The sequence below is a fragment of the Eutrigla gurnardus genome (genome assembly GCF_963514095.1).
Source record: "Eutrigla gurnardus genome assembly, chromosome: 24".
NCBI classification, from domain to species: domain Eukaryota; kingdom Metazoa; phylum Chordata; class Actinopteri; order Perciformes; family Triglidae; genus Eutrigla; species Eutrigla gurnardus.
In genome coordinates this window covers 152501-171097 of record NC_139935.1, presented here as the reverse complement: position 1 = coordinate 171097, position 18597 = coordinate 152501, and the positions used below count along the sequence as shown (strand labels likewise).

Genomic DNA, 18597 nt, shown 5'->3' with positions numbered 1-18597 from the left:
AGAGCCAGCGTATATCAAGATGCTGAAATGACTCTTGAGAAACTTTTAAACTCCTGCTGTCTAACTTTAGAGTGACAAAGGCCCTCCATACTATTTCGGCATACAATAGTATGGAGAGCAACCAAGCATCCATTAAGTTTAACAGGCCCTTTTATTCTATTATTAGCAAGATTAATTCAGGATTCTTTAAGGGCAAACAACCTTTTGTTTGATCATATTTTATACCGTTTCATTGGTTTATTATTTAAATCATCCAACTGTCTGTAGTGTAGCTAATGAAATACAAGTGGAGAGAGAGCATCCCTAGTCCTTCTTTAATTACCACAAATTAAAATGAAATTAGAGTTAATGTTCTACAAAATCCTGTAAGAGCTCAAAAGGTCCCCAAATCCATCTTTGACAACCAAAGCTCAAGATAATAAGCAGCTCTTAATTGTGATTGTAATGTTTGTTCCCATCTTTAAAAAAGAGATACCTATTTAAACCTCATCATATAATCAGCATAATCACTTTGTCATACAATAATTAGCTGTATTCAATGACTAAAATCCCCCTGCCAGCTCAGGGTTCATAAGGCTTTAATGTGTAGAAGTGACCTTAAGTCAGTAGTTTTCTGCAGGAAGCAGCAAAGACGAACCAGAGAAAAACAAGTCACAGAAAGAAAAAATGAAACTTTATTTGTTTTTATACTTACCAACACTTTGAAATTAAAACCTATGTAATTACTCACAACTAATATAGATCTGCACATAGCAAATAAATAAATCGAAAGTAGTTACGAAGTTCTATCACTTTTTCCCCCCAAACTGCAATACACACAACAAAAGCTGAAAAACAAAAAAAATATGTCTAATCATTCTTTTTTTCTTGCTTTTGCTGCCACATGGAAAGTGAATTTAAAAAAAGAGTTTTAAATAAGCTACACAGCTCTCCTGTATCTATGCTAATAATAAATGAATAAATTGCACATTGCACCCTATTATTGCATTAGTTGCAGTTTGTTTCAAAGTCGTAGTATACTCAGGCATATACACAAATGTAAATACAGTTTCCAAACACTGAGTAACACAGGAATATCGATGTTCTTGAAATCACACTGCGATAGCGACCAAATTCATATGACACAACAAGATCTTTGTCAAATGCACCCGTCAAGTGTGCTAATAAGCATTAGCTGTCTTGATTGTTTTTAATGCTTACATGTGTACTAATTTGAGTCAAACATTTCAATGGCACACATGCACTGAAAACAGTTGTATAAAAGCCATGATACCCATGAGGATGTTCTTTACTGGTACAGTACTGTTGGGAAAGAATGCCCTCTTAGGTATTAGCTAACTGTTCTACAAAGCAAGTTTGCCCAAAAACATAATTTCAATTTATTAATTTGACAAACATTCCCATTGAAGTACAAGCTATGACAAATCAAAATAAAAACAAACATAATTTCATAATGTCAATGCTAGCACTACTACTTGAGTTCACATCAAAATGTAAGAATTATTGCAGAATAATCATTGACTATGCATGTTCAGTATAGCGATACAGCATTTGTCCATTTACATAATCACATGTATGTCGTCAAAGCGCTTAAGACCCAAAGTTACAGGAAATGTTTGACATTTTGCCAAATGTGTTTATTCACCTTCTTGCAGGGAGTCAGATGAGTGGTTTGATACCACACTCATCTATATGTGCTACATATGATGCTAGTGCTAGCAGCCAGCTATCTTAGCTTAGCATAAAGGTCTGTTCAAAGGTAACTCAAGCTTCTCATCTAACTCTATACTAGAAATCAGATGAGCATATTTACCAAAATGCCAAACCTTTCCTTCAGGCTCAGCATAGGCTGCTGGAAATAAACCAGAAGTTGTGGTATGTATGAAGAAATTGAGACAATGCTGAATGTTGCTTTGTTGGACAGTAGATAACGGGATTCGACAATAACATTCAACAGCTGTTTGTATTATGTCAAAACTTAATTGAGCTCAGCTGATCGGAAATGAGAAGACTGTCCAACAGGATTTAGAGCATCCTCACGAGTATGAGGGATGGTTGAAATACTGAATCATACCAAATATCATCCATACCTCCCTCTCAAATTAAAAACAGTACGACAAAACTAACTTAGCTTAAGTTTTATGATCCACAAACAAAAAGTCATATGTGCATCACCACACCATAAATAAATACATGCTGGTTTTTTACCAGTGAAGCAGGAATTGTCATCCAACCTGTCCTTTTTTAAATAAAAACAATGAAGTTGCTGACATAGTCATGACAATAAAAAGACATTCAAACCTAAAGCGTCAAATCAACCGTATGACAACAAAAAGACATGAACAATCTTGAAAAAGAGACTGAGTGGTCACGTCCGCCCAGGCCCCCGTGGGTTCCCCCCAACGAACCCCTGAACATTCCTTGGCCCAAAAATACCGCTCGGCTTTGTCCAAACATTTAGGCGTCTTTGCCGCGACGAGTCGGCTTCTTTCCCTGGTTTTTCCTATCAAAGAGACAAGGGAAGGAAGCCGAAAGGTTTGGACGCAACACTCGGCTTTTAAGTCCAACTAATTCCTCCCACATCAGAGGCAGTCCAGAGTAAAGTGTTGAATAGTCTATTGCATGAGCGCCGCGTAGTCGACTAATGTGCTAAATCACAATAGTCCTTGTACAAAACAAATACAGTATATTAATAATATTAAGTTAGTAAACAATCATTTAAATTTTCAGTTAGTGTTTTAGCCACTGATTTTCACTAATTCCCATTCATGCATCTATATACTAATAATGGGTGTTGATAGAAGGAGGCGTTATCGGAAAGTTTTTCATTTGGGCAGGGAGTAGGACTAGACGTGAATGGCCAAAAATGCTGAAAAAGTTTGCGGAAAAGAACAGGAGCACAAAGATATAATACGAACATTTGAAGGAACACGTACACTGAACAGGTTTACACAAAAGCACGACGATACGACATTGAACACATGCAATATAAGCGATAATGTAAATATAGGAAATGAACATGAGTAGGGAGGCTCTAGGAGTGATACCATTGGCTTAAAAGGGTCATGTGATGCAGCAAAGAGTCATGGGTAGAGATTGGATTTGTAAGTAGACAAAGATGCAAATTAGGACAAAAACGGAATAGTCCAATTTTTTGTCTTTTCAATATATATTATCAAAATTGTATAATTTGGCTACATCCCACCACACACTCTGCCGATAGCATCACTGCGCAGCTGTAATATGCAAACAACTACGTTCTACAAAAATTCTCAATCTTTTACAAGTTTATACTTTTAAATGATGCTCTATGACGCAGCACTGACAGAGAGAAAGAGAAAGCAATAGATAGAAAGAAAGATTAACACAAGTTGTTCCTAATAAACATTCAACATGCTTCAACAGTTCTCTAAAAACCTAATCAACAGAGAATTTCTTTTTTTTTGTATTTAATTTGGCTCTCTGAAATAAAAATGAGCGCCCCACCCTCCCTGACATATAAACAACTTTGAACCAGGGCAGGATGGCGGTCAGGGTTTTCAGAGAGCCAGAGCCAAAGTCCGAAGGGCTTCATCAGGGTTGTCTGCGGTGGTCAGTCATTGGAAAGGGCCAAACGGAGGAGCCAGTCAGGGATCTCAGGATGTGGTCATGGAAGATGGGTCGTTCCACATGGCCGCCACGTCTCTGAACCTGTCGGAGGATCATTGGAGGTTAAGTAATAGCTTCTACGTGTCAAACAGACCTTTCCCTTTGGAACCCTTTCTCATTCCCTCCTCATCACATACGGTCGCTTGACCAGGACCCCACGCTTGTCACGTAACATTGGTTACCACCTTTATGTGAATCACATAGGTCAGTGTCGACTTTTGGTTTCATGCAGGACATGAACAGCGGCGTCCTGGGTGAAAGTCCTGTTTATTTTTTTCACCTGGACATCCTCCCTGTGTGGACTTTGTTGCTCTTTATTCTACATCACCTCACTACCTGAGCAGTTGCTCTGAACATCTACTAATGACGCTGATACAGAGGCTAAAGTGACTAAACATGGGTATTTGGATGAGACCGGGGCCGGACTCTAGCAGCCGTTCTGACCTTGCATTGATGAGGTACTGGGCCAGGCTGATGTTGGCGGGGGTCCCTGTGATGGTGATCTGGCGCTCCGATGACCCTTCCATAGCATTAGCAATTTTGATCTGCGCCCCAGACATCTGACGGATCTCGTTGATTTTGGTTCCCTGACGTCCGATTATGCAGCCTATTAGCTGGGAAGAAAATGGGGATGGGACTTAGGATGGCCAGAACCGTGAAACATACACATTTTTATGTGACACTTTATTTGACTGAACTCACGATGATGCATGTAAGCAAGAGCTTTTGTGCCTTTCAAGCATAACTTACTTTGGTCCAACAAGTCTTTTCCATTAAGGACATTCGCTTTACAAAGCCAACTGCCTTTGGCTGTACTATATCTCCGCCATAGAGAAGAAGATCTCAACAGTTGCAACTGATCTGCTGTCAGATTGTATCGCTGCAAACTTCGACCAGAAGCCACGTCAAAAGATAATAAAACAGAGGTTTTGACGTTGCGGTCCAACAATACTTCCTGATCACTGTCGCACTTTGTTTTTGTTTCATGCAGCTGTTTGTGAATTCATCTTTCTCGCCTCTATCTAGAGATAGCAGATACCATCGCAATGTCACAGTGACCTTTATGGATTTTCTGAAGTTGTGGTGTTTCAGATTACCTTGAGCTACAGTATAGCGGCAGCGGCAGAGACAAATTTGCACAAAGTGGCCACAAATTATCCAAACTGCTGAATACATTTGACAGTTATTCTGCCATATTGTCGACAACGGTGTCTTTAAGTACTCGTCGTGCTGGAGGCGGAACGATGCCTGCTTTTCAATGACAACTCTTTCATTGCGGATAAAGATGTTGTTTGTGGTTTTGTTTTGAATTTGACACATTATGATAAATGTACTCACATCATTGGGAATGGTGAGTTCATGAGTACTGGCCTGGTTACTGGCATCCAGACCTGCTGCTGAACACAGGAAGCACACAGAGAGAGGGAGAGGAGGGAAGGGAGAGGACATAAAATAGAGTTTGGCACATGGAGGGAGTGAACAGCATTGATGAACTGTAGTCCTGGAGTTGATTCGTCCCCTGACTATTGACCAGTAGCAGTTCTGTGTCACTGGGAAGTCTAGCTCGGGCTTATGCAGAGCCGACACTCACTGTTTACAACTCCTGACGCCTGACAAGTTCAATTCTACTCTCTGAGGCAACTGCATCATTAAGAGGATACTAAGGGAACACCAAAGAACAACCTCAACATCAACAAGAGCAGACCACCAGCAGGCCATGTCAAAGATGGCAGTTCACCACAGAGACCATCAGGAGGAGAACGAAGAAAAAGAGTAAGGACAGAGACAGAGAGAGAGAAAAGAGGAGGTAGAGAGTGTGTTTGTCTCTACAGGTAAAAACGAGAGAAGGAGCTTTGGTAAAGAGGGTCGTCGTGTAGGTGGGTACGTACCGGGGAAGGCAGGGGTGGTCTGTCCGAGGGGGGTAAAGGGGGTTTGCTGCATAGCCAACTGGTGGAGCTTGCTCAACTGCTGAGGGGGGGAGGAGGAGGACAGCAGAGCTATGAGGTCATCGTTAAAAACACACTCGTGAACGCACACAGACACACACACACACACACACACACAGGTCTGTCCGAAATGCTACGAGAGTAGAGAGAGGATCTGAGGAGAAGTAACAACACAGACAGGTGAAGGACAAAGACCAAGAGAGACAGAGAAAGAAGAGGCTCATAGAGGACTTGGCCTGAGACTCCGCCCCCCTAGTTACTGCTGCTACAGCCATCAAGCATTTCATTGTGAGATTATTTTTAGGTTTTCTGAAGTAGTTGTGATGCGTGTTATATTAAAGGGCAACTCCATCATCTTAAAACCAGCCAACAAAGCAGCTCCTTTACTGCCGAGTTTTTAAAAAAGCTCCGCCTGCATCACCATGAGGCGGTAACGCTCAGATTTCAAGCAGGTTTCATACTGAAACAAAGTGAAACCGCCAGGCCAAGCCTCATGAGGATGAATGCCAGACAAAGGCCAGAAAAGTCAGAAGATTTAGGAATCACATGTCAGAAAAAGAGCTGTATTAATATTAGCAGTTAATATTAATATGGGTGGGGAGAGAGTGAAGAGCCTGCCGCTCAAAGAGAGAAGTGTGGATGCAGCGAGACTGCCTGGTGGGGTGAGCACTCACATCTGGATGTGGGATGGCGTACTGTCCTTGAATGGTATAAGCCTGCAAACACGAGGAGAAGAGCTTATTGTTATCGCGTTACATCATCAGAGCAAGGCCACAAAAATACTCCTAAATCACATCATATATTGTTTGAATTGTATTAATTAAACTACTCAGTCTACAACAATATTCACATACAATTAAATAAGAAAAATGACTACAACTCAAGCACTCGACAGACTAATTTATATTTTATCCATATCCATATTACAAGACAGTCATGCACTATAGACTCCCTGTCATGTTCTCCTACTGTTCATCAATCAGATCCAGTTGAACTAAATCAATAAGGGACAGTTCAGACAGTGGGGAGGGGTTGACGGGGAGGGTGTAGGGGTGGAGCGGCCCTGAGGGGAGTAATGTGACCTATTGGATATTTGATTTATAGGAGCCACCCAGGTCAGAACTGAGCTAAATTTCATTTCTTCAGCCAAGACGGCAACCAGAGCTGTAACCCCCCAAAGATAACATGCCAAGTCTCAGCATGAGGCCGGAAGAGTGGAAATGTATGTTATGTTAAGATACTTAACTGCTTTTCTGTTAATTGATGAGTTAACTCATCATCGTTCATATTTCTGGTGAATAGATAATCCTTGTGCGTTAAGGTAACATGCTGATGCTGGTCAAACATAGCAGTGAAGCAATTAATCCATTTTTTAGAAAATGAATTAGATGATTATCAAGTCCTTTATCAACCAAAATTGCAAAGCATCTCTATCCAGCTTCTTAATTGTCTTTGTTTTATGTGACAGTAAGCTGAATATTTGGGGGTTGTAGGTCATTCAAAAAGGTCATTTTTCCAAACTTAAAGCTTCTAAAATATGAGGGGAAACAGGATATAAGAATGTCCTGGATAACAGATGATAGTTGATCAACAGTAAATCATTTTTAATTTAAAATGTTTAAAATGGTATCTGCATGATAGTGAACTAGACCATGAGATGAATGGATTAATAAGATAAACGGCATATTAACTAAAGTTGATATGAAGTGTATTTGAGATGTGTCTCTGATTATTAACCCCACTGTTTTGTGTGTCTCCACTAGGTGCTGCTACTGAGTCGTCCTTCCTCTGCTGGTCACGTGATTAGCCCTCTGCTTCCACACAATGCTTCCCTTTAACCTCACCTGTCTACCTGCTCCCCTGCCTTCCAGACTTAAGTTTAACACACGTTAGCCCGGTTGTGTGTCAGCTATCACAAATAGCATGAATTCCAAGTGGCTGAATTAGGAGTTGTTTGATTCCAGTTTACCATGTTATAAATGAGTTTGTATGCTCTGTCCTTTCAGGATTAAAAGTCCCAGGATGCTTTTACCGCCTTTATTCTCATCAATCAATGGGTAAGTTTGCCAATTCTCTGATCACTGGTTCTGCCTGGAGTGGCTGCGGGGGAGGGGTGACAGTGAGGGCACAGTAAACAGCATTGATGGTGTCATGCTAGTCGGAGGAGAGGGGGGGGCAGTGAGGGAGGGAGGAAAAGTGAGTAAAACCTGGTGCAACACTAACAGGCAGTGGCTGGTGCTGCAGTAAGAGGCTGAGGTTGGCTGTGGACGCCCCCAGTGGGTCTGCTCTTACCTGGCCACCTGAAAAAATGACAGGGGTGGAGGCAGGCTTGGGGCGGTAGGGGATGGTGGCACCTTTCGGTGGGGACTGAGGAGAGCAGAGGAGGAGAGAGTGGGGGGGAGGAAGAAAAGGGGTGAGACGTGGAGAGAGTGTTAGAACCCAAAGAGAGAAAGAAAGAAAAGAAGTTGCATAAAGTGAAACCATAGAGGGGCGGTGCCTGAGGGGAGACGACCTGTGACGCTCACACAAAAGTGCTCTTCACTGTGTGTTCATGCCGACAGAAACGGTCCAAACCACGGGTCAGTGCACGACTTTACCTGGAACGTCACTTTCAACTGGATAGTGATGACTCTACTGTACAGACTGGGTGTGAAATATCATTTAAAGCCCACACTTACAGTCATGTCACATATCTCCTAGTATCCATGGCCGGTGCCATCATGAAGGCCCAATGGAGAACCGGCTGTGCAGATAGGTCAAATTAATGGTGCAAGACAAAGAGAGACAACTACAGAGTGTGGAGCGCTTTGATCCATTACGACTTGTATGCTAATTCTACCTGTAAGCCAGTCGTTTCTGCTTTCTTTCTAGTTGGGAACATGTGTGGGCAGCTTTGCAGATTTACACACAACCAGACATCAAAACACACATGCATCAGTTGTGAAATGACATTAGACGCCCAGAAACGGCTATGTGATCATCAGAGAGCATCTAACCTTAGTATTCATACTACTATTCATCAGATCACCTTCACACAGACATGTGATGCAGCATGTAATGTAATGTTTGTATTTTTGCTTCATGACATGATGGGAAAAGACAGATTATTTACTCTAAATACTTAATACTTAAATGGTAAAGATTCTAACTGTAAACAAACTGCTGTATCTTCCACATCAGGCTGTTATTGAAACGCCAACATGCTGTGTGTTCAGTGTAAATAACATTCCCTTTGTGTCTCCTCCCTCCATACTGTACCTCAAGCATCACCACACATATCTGTTTGACACACTGGATGATGGCTTCTGGGGCCCCTGAGATGGTCACGGCTCTCTCGGTGGAGTTGGGGAGCATGTCGCCGGCGACCTGGACCTGAGCTCCCGTGGACTACGGTAAGAAGAATATGTTTTTAATCTGAATGCAAGTGGGGGAGTATGGGATTATTCCTTCTGGAGGCCGTACGACTCTACCTCTCTCATTTCTTTAATTTTGGAGCCTCCTTTGCCGATGAGGGAGCCACACTGGCTGGCCGGGACCACCAGCCTCAGGGTAACAGGGGGTTTACTGGTGGCTGGACTGTTGCTCATAGAGTTGATTATATCCTGAGGGGAGGAAAGGCCAGGTGTAACTGTATGGGAAGTGGTGACTTCGGAGAAATCCACCTTGGTGTCCTGCATCAGTAGAAAGTGTAGAAAACTCTCTCTTGGATGTGTTTGCACAGTGTTTGCTTTCTTTTTATATATTGCCATTTATATAAAAAAAAAACCTGTGTGAAGTGTGGATATTAAGACATATTTCAGTGTTGAATCAGACAACTTTGCTGCTGCGTTGAACGCGCGGCAGTCGAATAGTGTTTTTTGCTCCGGAGGGTTCCTAAGTGAGTCAGATTACCTGGAGGAATCCAAGTGGCAGCCATGATAAGTGTTTGAATTCTCTAAATGCTTCCTTTCTTATCTCCTTCAGCATAGATTTAATGCTGGCTGACATTTCTATACAAACTAGTTAAAAATCAAACAATAAAAGGCTGCTTTTATATGAACACACCCTAATGATGTAATCTATCGTTGTAAAACAGTCACAGGGGACATTTCTATGCATTTCAATACTTTTAAGTGAATTTTCCTGATTGTTCTTACACTTGTAGTTATTTTCAACGCCCCCAGTGTGGTACTAGTACTTTTACGGAATACTTCCTCCACCACTGTAGCATATCCAGTGCTTTTGCCTCGGTGTAATGTGGTGACATGATGAATGTTATACCTCCTCGAACTTGTAGGCTATCATGGCAAAAGCCTTGAAAATAGCATCTGTTGGTCCGGTGATGGTGACTATCCGCTCGGGGCAATTCCCCTCTGAGATGTTGATACGGGCGCCGCTCTGCAGGGCAAAAAGACACCATTAGGGGAGAAAAACACACATTAGATGTGTTTATAATATTTGCAGGAGAGTTGGACTTACGTCTTCACGCATTTTCTTCACCGTTTCTCCTTTCTGAAAGAAAAGGAAACATTATTAAGATGTATTTCCACAGGCGCTCTGATGCTTGTTGTTGTGTCTGTGATGAATACCTTTCCTATGATGCTTCCAACCTCCTGCAGAAAACACAAACAAACAGCGTGAGATGTCTTTGTGCCGCGGGTGGCCTCCAAATGATCTAGTTTCTTCTCACAGATGATTGGAAATAATAGCAAGAAGAAGAAAGTCAGAGAATAGCCCAGATCCTGGTGTTTTGTTCGTACCTTGCCGTGCATCAGCAGCCTGATGGTGAGGGTCACATTCAGTCCGCCTTCTGATTGGACCTTGATGGGCTCCATGTCGGGATTGGATGTGAAGGAAGGGGCGTGGTGACGTGAGAGAGGAGTTCGAAGGCCAACGCGAGTGTGATGGTGGAGTCAGCCAACCGGTCACCTAAGAGAGAAAGACAGTTAACTTACACACCACTCACCAAAAACAACAAGCTTATTGTTTCATATAGATGGAAAGATAAAGACGGATATTATCTCCCTCACTGCAGTTTTCAGCTAAGCAGGAGGAAATAGTTTATTTCCATTCCTCCACATTTGGACTCGGTGTTGGCGGTAGCAGGACATTGTTGATGGGGTCAAAATAAACTACAGTGAGGCTCACTGATGTGTTTTCGATGGAGTAATAGGAAACACACAATACTTGCTATAGATACTCTCACTGTTGTTTTTTTTATCACCAAACGTATGTTTGTTTTACTGACGCGGAGCCTAAAAAAGGTCCTAAGATGTAGTTGTATTGACATTATTATTTCAACGTTGAACATATATGTTCCATATTCCTTGTTAATTCATTTGTTTACCGATTAAACTGCTCAGAAAGAGGGAGGGAAATGGGTAACTGGGGTGCAGCATTTGTCCGATTTGCAATAAAAGGCACTGAAATGTAGGTCAGCGTACGTCTCTTCAGTCACGAGACGAGCCATGGAACGGTGAGCACCATATTTATTTTAGGCAAGCCCATTTCAGCTGGAAACCATCTAATTCTGCCTGACAAGTGATGTAATGAGTCAAGAGGCTTCAGTTAGCAGAGCGTCCACAAGAGGGCGCTGCAGTCCTAACAGTGGATCCCTAATCTGCTGCACATTTTAAATCACTCAGAGATGTCTTTACAGTGATCAGGCATTTGTGTCGTGAGATTTTAAAGAGTTGCAGTTTATCCAGCTTTAATTAAGATCCAAATGATACAATTTAAATGATTGCTACTCAATTAGAATCAATTATCCTCTTCTATTAGAAGGGCAAACCATTTCCAGTGCCAAGGAGTCGGTCTTTATTTAAAAAGACAGATTCTGAAGCCGCTGTCTTCTACAAAATCATTTTCCATTACAACTAAACTGGACTCTCACTTATGTTTCCAGGGAAACCCCCTGAAAATGTGCATGAAAATGACTTTATATGACATATTTCCATTTTGTGTTTTCTACCAAGAAAATAATGGAAGCACAAGAATATGAAAACATTGTTTTGGTCAATATTCCACATGAACGCTCACGTCTAATGCTTACCTACATTTTTCAGTTTGATTCAAATGTAAAACATACGTAGATAATAAGTGAGTTGACTCACAGCCGGCTAAATGAGAATATGCGGAAGTGGAAGCTGACCTTGACTGAAGAGACAGATAATGTCATCGTCAGCCAATCAGAGGCATTGCTGCTGTGTCCCTCCCTCCATGTGATCACTTATTTGCTCATCAAGTTTACATTTATTGGTGAAAAGAAACAGGAATATGGCCAATTAGTCCAAGAAAATCCAGGAAATGTTTGGACAGATGGTCGATGATTTCATGGATTGTTTTAAAGGCAGATGTTCCCGTCATTGACCTTTCTGTCGAGGCCTTCCTCCCCGACACAGTGAGCTAATTTAACTCCCTAACTGCCTTGTAAGGCGCTCAGGTTGGCTGCAGATAGATAGATATAATATACAATATACACCTTTCATAGGTTGGTGGCTCAGCGTGTATCAAGAAAAACACTCTAAGGAATTAATCGTAGTGAATTTTCATCATCGGGATTATTAAGTATCGTCTAGTTCACTGTCATGATAGAGAAGGGAAAGTTTAAATACATTTTAAACACGTATTTACTCATCCTTTATTTATGCAGGGAGATGATTTTATGATCATCTGTAATGTTTTTTAATATACATTTAAATGATTTTGGTCATCCCGTGCCTCGTCAGCACTGTGTCCGTCTATGGGGGAGACTGGTGATGAAAAGCACTGCTGCTGCATTACATGGAGGGAAAATAATTTAATAATATTAAACAAGATGCCTAGCATGCAAACTCAAAGATATTCAGTTATTAATGAATTAAAAACTGAGAAAAGCAGCATTTGGAGAAGCTGCAGCCAGATAATGATTTGTGTTTTAGTTTCATAAATAATCCAAACGAATGAATTGAAAAACAGTTGCTGATTAATTAATTTCCCCTCAAGTTTGATAAGTAGGTGGACGAGTCGTTTAGGGAGGATGATGTGTATTCAGACGTGTAAACCATCCTTTATTTGACTCTCTGTTATAGTTTACTTTCATACATTTCCTGCTGTATTTGTGCGTCTGAACGACTAGATTTGGAGGGATTATCACTCTAGATTTTTTTTTTTTGGTTTCCTGACGGCTTGATACTTTGAATTGACAAAAAGATAGACGTGAGAGCAGAGTTTTTGATGTGTTAAAAGGTGCTAAATATGAGTGAAAGTCAGGAAAAGGAGGGCTGCTGTTGTAGCAACCTTAATATTAATTGTTCAAGTGTTTGTAATTTGGAATGAAAGCCACAGATGTGTTAAAAAGACAGAAGTGGTTCCTCCTCTAATCTGGGCTGCATGCGGAGCCGAGAGATGAGGGTGTGTTGGTTGGAGGCCAGGGGAGGTTGGAGAGATAAGGACAGGGATTCTGTTGCCAGCTGTCTCTCCAATCTCCCAGAGACCAGATTACATAAAAAGCCTTAATCCGGGTTTAAGACCCAAGCCAGCGGTGCAGGTCCTCTCCAGGGGCAGGATGGGAGTGGGGGGACAGGGGGAAAAAAACAAGATTGACGTTGTGATTCAAGCGATAGATGGCACCGTATTTATCCCCTTTCAACTACAAATTGAGGGAAGGAAAGTCACTCCAAGATTTCTGAAAGCTGAGGACTAAATAACATTTAGATGCGTTCTCATTTATGTTTTAGTACAACGAGGCCTGTACTTCCTTTCTCTTGCACAATAATGAAAAAGACTCAAAGCTTCCCAGAGCCTCCTTCGCCGTGATTAAAACCCAGAAACTCTGCTGCAGATTTAGGTCAACGAGAGCGAGTCTGTTGGACGTCGGAGATGAACAAGGTCAGCGTTAAGGGCTGCGTTTGAATAGTTGTGCTCCCAGACTGTATTTTGCTCATACATCCTGTAGCATAATAGAATTAGGTCAAGGCCCCGTGAATCATTTGCCCCAATGGGCTCAAACCTTCCAGCATGTCGTCAGTTTTTAATTTCAAGCTCTGATTTCTTGCTGCCTTTTTAAACATCCACCTAAACGCTGGTATTTTTGACTAAATGTGTCGACACTTGTGATCATTGCAAACATGGATTCGTAATCTCTTTGTTAATCAGGCAGGAAGTTGGAGGAACGCGGGGAGGGATGGCAGGGAATGTTTCATGACATCTGATGGGGAAAGTGGGTCATGCTCGGTGTTGCAGTGCTGCTAGCCTCCTCCTCTATGGCGGCTATTGAATTAATCACGCTTTACGCTCGGCTGGACAACGCAGTGCACAAAATGGCTCCCCCCCCCCCCCTGCCTCCCATCTCTCCCTGCGTCTGCTCGCCACGGGAAAAAAAAGACTTGTGCATTGCTCTTGAAGAACTTGAATGTAAGGTCTCCTGTCTTTTTATCTCTTTATGTATCCTCAACAATGAGGAGATGCTGCTCTTATGCAGAGCCACTGATGTGTAAATGATGCAGAAACACTCAGCAAAGTTTAAGGGAGATGCTTGGCATGTGAAAGTGCATTTGGAAGATGATTTAAAAGCTGCAAAGGGCTGACGAGTCACTGACAGTTCAAAGGGCATAAAATGTTTCTTATGTAGAATTATGGAGGATCATCTGCCTCTTTATTTTCTGGAATTTGACAGAAGAAGGCAGGATTGCTACAGACACGAGGCATGTCAGATAAAAGTTACTGCACTCCAGGCCGAGAGCCGCCGCCGCCACACAGCTCACTGACCATCAACTTGGTTTGGCCCCTTTTTACACGATCCACTTCAATCTGTCGGAAATGTTTTAAAACGTGAAAATAACTGCCAAGAATAAGGGCTTCAAGTTTCTCTCACAGCTTTGAGACATCATTTCTTAGTAATTTGTTGTGAAATGAAATAATTTCTGTGCAAATAATTCAGTTTTGAGCCTATTTTTAAAAAGATTTTAGATACTCATCCATTGAAAAGCTGTTTGCAGTTCAATAAGTAAATGAAGGATGGATTCACTGTTGTGTACTTTATTATTTTGGGACATTTGTAAATATATTTTTTGGTATTTTAGTCTGAAACAAAGTTTGAAAGATGGCTGCTTCATCATCACGTTAAAATATGTTTTGACATCATCATGTTGCCATAAAGTCAGTTGCCAGACTAGCTGACAGACGGGGAAGACAGACACATCTGAAATCCTGTAGGGAAAATCATTAAATGGACGGCCGTCAGTCTAATCTAGGCCAAAGCCGCTGTCATCTGTTCATCCTAATCCACATATCTACAGATATGTCATCATGATGTTTTGATATAAAACCCTCCATGACTACACCAGATTCTGAGCCCAAGCTGCGAGGTTTCACCAAATGAAGCTGCAGGTGATGAGCAACATAGTTCATTCGTTGAGCAATACATTTTATAGTCTGGTCTTTGTTGTTGGATTACTAGATAAACAGTGGGGAAATGAAAAAGCAGAATGAAAAATGTGTCTCTTTGTGACATAATGCATTTTAATGGAAGTTTGCAAAGAAGAGTTTTTCTTTACGTAAACTCTTTGCATTTGTTGGAGGAATTCAGCCGGCCCTTAAATACACGATTAATGAATAAGAAACGTTTGTTCTGGACTGCTGACATGCTGTGCAAACTATTCTGCTTTTTAATTTAAAGCAGCGTCTTAGTTTTATGTGAGCAGCCTTTGACTTTAGAGGTCAGATGGTTTCTCAGAGTCAGAGAGTTTGGGTTAAATGCAGAGTGAGGCAACAGATATGAAGAAGATTTCAGGCAGTTTCCACGAGGCAGGCCGTCAAACATCTGGACCGAAATAACGCTTGTAATAAAGGCAATATGTTTGAGATGTCACGTTGGTGTTTGTGCTCCAATTAAGGGCGAACAAAAGGAAAGCGAGTGTGCATGTAGGGCAGCGGGGGAGGGGGGGGGGTGACCTCGTTGATCCATATGTTTCAAAGCGTCTCACTTCTGCATGAAGGAACTTCTCACTTTCAGGCCTCTTTCAACTCGTTTGAAGAGAGACTACGTTGTGACGGGGTGAGCAATGGGAGGAAGAGGAGGATGAATAATTGCTGGCGATGGTCACTCCTGTCACAAATGGTGGGCTGATGGAGGAGCTGCATTGGATTTGGCCCTCAGTTTACTGGTATATGAGCAGCTCTCGTCTCGTCTGGCGCAGGCTTTTGTTGTATGTGGTGGAGTAGAGGAGGGGGGGGCGTCTACCCCATCGGCATTCTTATACGCCACTATGACAGTGCTCTCAAGAGCTGTCAGCCCACATCAGCAGCCCAGCATCCTGATCGCTCAGCCTAAATCACAATCAAAACTGTGGCCACCCCAACCAGTCGAATCAGAGGAGACCAAGTACCACCAAGTCGCTGTGAAAGTAGCTGGCAGGGACTAGTGTTGGCCTTCCTGGGGGGGCGTGGGGGCTTCCAGTGAGACGCGCTGCCGGCGGTGGCGGCACGCTGCAAAGGGCTTCTTCAATGAAGGCACACCATGTTGTGCGGTGAAACGGCGCGCTAAGAGCCGAGCGTTAAGTCGGCCATTTTAGATTTGCCACAATTTGTAATGTGAGATCAGCGCTCGTCACAAAGTCATGGCTTCCCTTCACGCCAAGCTTTAACGCCAAGCGGCCGAACCGCGTTCAGTCTGTTTGAGTGTCGTCACCTGCAGCTGGACCTCAGATTAGTGAGCACGCCAGACTTTCACTTGTTACCCAAACAAAGGAGTCGTTCATCAGTTTCAAGGCGAACCGCATTTGAGGTAATGACGGGCGACGTTTTCGCTCTCTGAGTAGCCGAGAATAAGGCCATCAGCAGCGCTAATATCAGTGTGACGATAATTGGAATAATGATCTTCCGGGGAGGGGGGGGGGGGGGGTGTATCAGTTCCACTAGCCATCATGTTATCAATGCCACAGCAATCCAGCGTCATAGTTCTCAGGTTAACAACACTTCTTCTGGAGATCATCCGTTTGTCTCGTGTTCGCGGCTAATTCTCCAACAATGAAATCTGTCGTGCGTTTGCTACGAGACGACAAACGGCCAAACGATGCTGACGATCAAGAGACCCCCGAAAGCAAAATCGACTGACCATGAAATTGACTATTCTCTGGAGAAAACCAAAATATTTCCACGCCGCATGCAGCCGCCTTATTTGGGCGCAACAAGGATAACTTTGGAAAATGTTAACTTGATCTTCTTCTAATAAGCAGATTAGATAACGAGCCATTAAGGCTCGTTATCTGTCACAGCTAGGTACTGTCACAGCTCATTATTAGGATAATTCTTGAGCGGGTAAGTTATCAAGTTAATTAATAATTGAACAGTGTCGCGTGGCTCAGCACAGACCTGTATGTCATGCAAGTTTTCAACTGTTTGAAGTCCAGAAACAATGTGTTCTAAAAATGATTAAAATAAATGGATACATTTAAATAGTAGCATTAAAAGAAAAAAGGCACACCTTGAGCTGGGATTTACCAAAAAGATTCCTCATGAGAGCCATAAAGAAAAAAATAGATTTTACCTTAATGTAGTGCAGGAAACCGTAGACGACGACCACTTTCGGCGTTGCAAGATTAAAAATCGCAAAGGGAAAATAATTTTTCCCTTCTTCCTTTCGCTCTGCCCAGGACAAACCGTGCCACCCTATTGGTCCGTACCACCAGGTCACATGAGCGACCAGAGGAACACGTGACGGCTCTCGGAATTATATGATGAAACGACGGCGAGTGACAACCTCAATGAGCACGGTTTTTGTTGCCGCGGTGCGATACTCTGTTTGCCATACTGTTTGGTGTCAAGTGTAAATAGGCCGTATGATGCCGTATAATCTGGGTGACCATCACCCACCCTGTCACCCCCCTACTTCCCCGGGCTGCAACAAAAGGGGGGCATGCCCAGTGAGGCACACGGGCATCGTGGGGGCACGTCTGGGGACGAGGAGGTCTGGATGAGAAGGGTAGCCTCCGGGGCGCGTCTATCCCAAAGACCACCAAACTACCATCCATGTCATTCCTGGTAACCGTCGACACCAAATAACCCAGTTAAACGTTGAAATAATCTCAGATGTAACATGCAGACACTGAGGAACCTCAAAGAAGTATAGGTCCAACCAACCATCACACGTTTCTACATGCAGGTCGTCAACGGTGCACAAACACTACTACCGTGGCATGCCTATCCTCCAGCCTTAATCTGCTTCCTTCTCCGAGTGTGTATGTGCAGAATTACACAGCTTTGGAGGCATCCCATCCAGATTTTCCAATCCAGCACAAATCCAGCCCTCATGTCAGATGGACGGTTGTGTGCAGAGCGTAATCTGACATGATTAGGCTTGGAAGGCAGGAGAACGTTTAAGAGGGAAAGCAAACCGTGGGGTTATGCCGTCTGGATTAGGGGCAATGCAGACAATGGACGGTTTCACCTTATTGTCAATTGTTTTCATTTGGCACAGATGCTCCACTCCTCGTCCTATATCAAAGAAAGTCAAGGCTGTAATGAGGCTCCCAATATGCGCTTAGCCTTAATTTTTTTGTACCTATACAACAGAAGACGGTAACCATGCCTGTACCGACCCATTCGACTGTAAAATGGCCCATGGGATGAACTACAAATAGAGCATTAAATTTGCTCCACATTGAACCATAAAAGTAAAATAGAGCGCCACATCGGAGGGAATCTGCTGTGTATTCGTACGACACCGTTGGCTCCCCTTCAAAACCCCAAACCAAGACTGGTGGCAGCACTTTGGAAAAGGCTAGTTTACGTCATATTCTTGTATAATTGAGCCTAATCCGTATAAGTCCTGAATATCCTCAGTCTGTCAAAAGTTGTTTCATGGAGCAGTATTAATGTCTTAGAGGGCCATAATAAGCCAGTTGAAAAAATAACATAATAAATAATTCTCCACTTAATTTAATCGACAGTATTTGTGAGCTGAAAAATCTATATCAGGGTTAAACCTCAAAATATCTCTCTCGAATGTTATTGTTAAAGGCCAAGCATTCTCACGCAAAGCACT

General features: G+C 42.6%; 1 protein-coding gene and 1 long non-coding RNA gene across 15 annotated transcripts in view; one reads left to right on the top strand and one right to left on the bottom strand.

Moving 5' to 3' along the window:
* The window catches only part of LOC311010088, a 17017-nt gene extending 9522 nt beyond the window's left edge, over positions 1–7495 (top strand). The window contains exon 3 of the long non-coding RNA XR_014596730.1: positions 7358–7495. This is a non-coding gene — a long non-coding RNA (uncharacterized lncRNA). The remainder of the gene's footprint in view (positions 1–7357) is intronic.
* Positions 679–18597, bottom strand: part of LOC311010085 (poly(rC)-binding protein 3-like) — an 18031-nt gene continuing 112 nt past the window's right edge. The window contains exons 1-13 of one of the 14 annotated variants that reach the window (XM_084004573.1): positions 17101–17318; positions 10334–10502; positions 10163–10186; positions 10053–10085; positions 9855–9971; positions 9065–9265; positions 8853–8981; positions 7818–7961; positions 6269–6310; positions 5538–5616; positions 4987–5045; positions 4093–4262; positions 679–3690 (exon numbers count right to left, since the gene is read on the bottom strand). In XM_084004573.1, the coding sequence (XP_083860699.1) occupies positions 3636–3690; positions 4093–4262; positions 4987–5045; positions 5538–5616; positions 6269–6310; positions 7818–7961; positions 8853–8981; positions 9065–9265; positions 9855–9971; positions 10053–10085; positions 10163–10186; positions 10334–10408 (1128 nt within the window). In that variant the 5' untranslated portion in view covers positions 10409–10502; positions 17101–17318 and the 3' untranslated portion in view covers positions 679–3635. Of the gene's footprint in view, positions 3691–4092; positions 4263–4986; positions 5046–5537; positions 5617–6268; positions 6311–7817; positions 7962–8852; positions 8982–9064; positions 9266–9854; positions 9972–10052; positions 10086–10162; positions 10503–17100; positions 17327–18597 lie in introns of those variants that run through there. The other 13 variants (XM_084004574.1, XM_084004575.1, XM_084004577.1 and 10 more) reach the window with 13 other exon arrangements.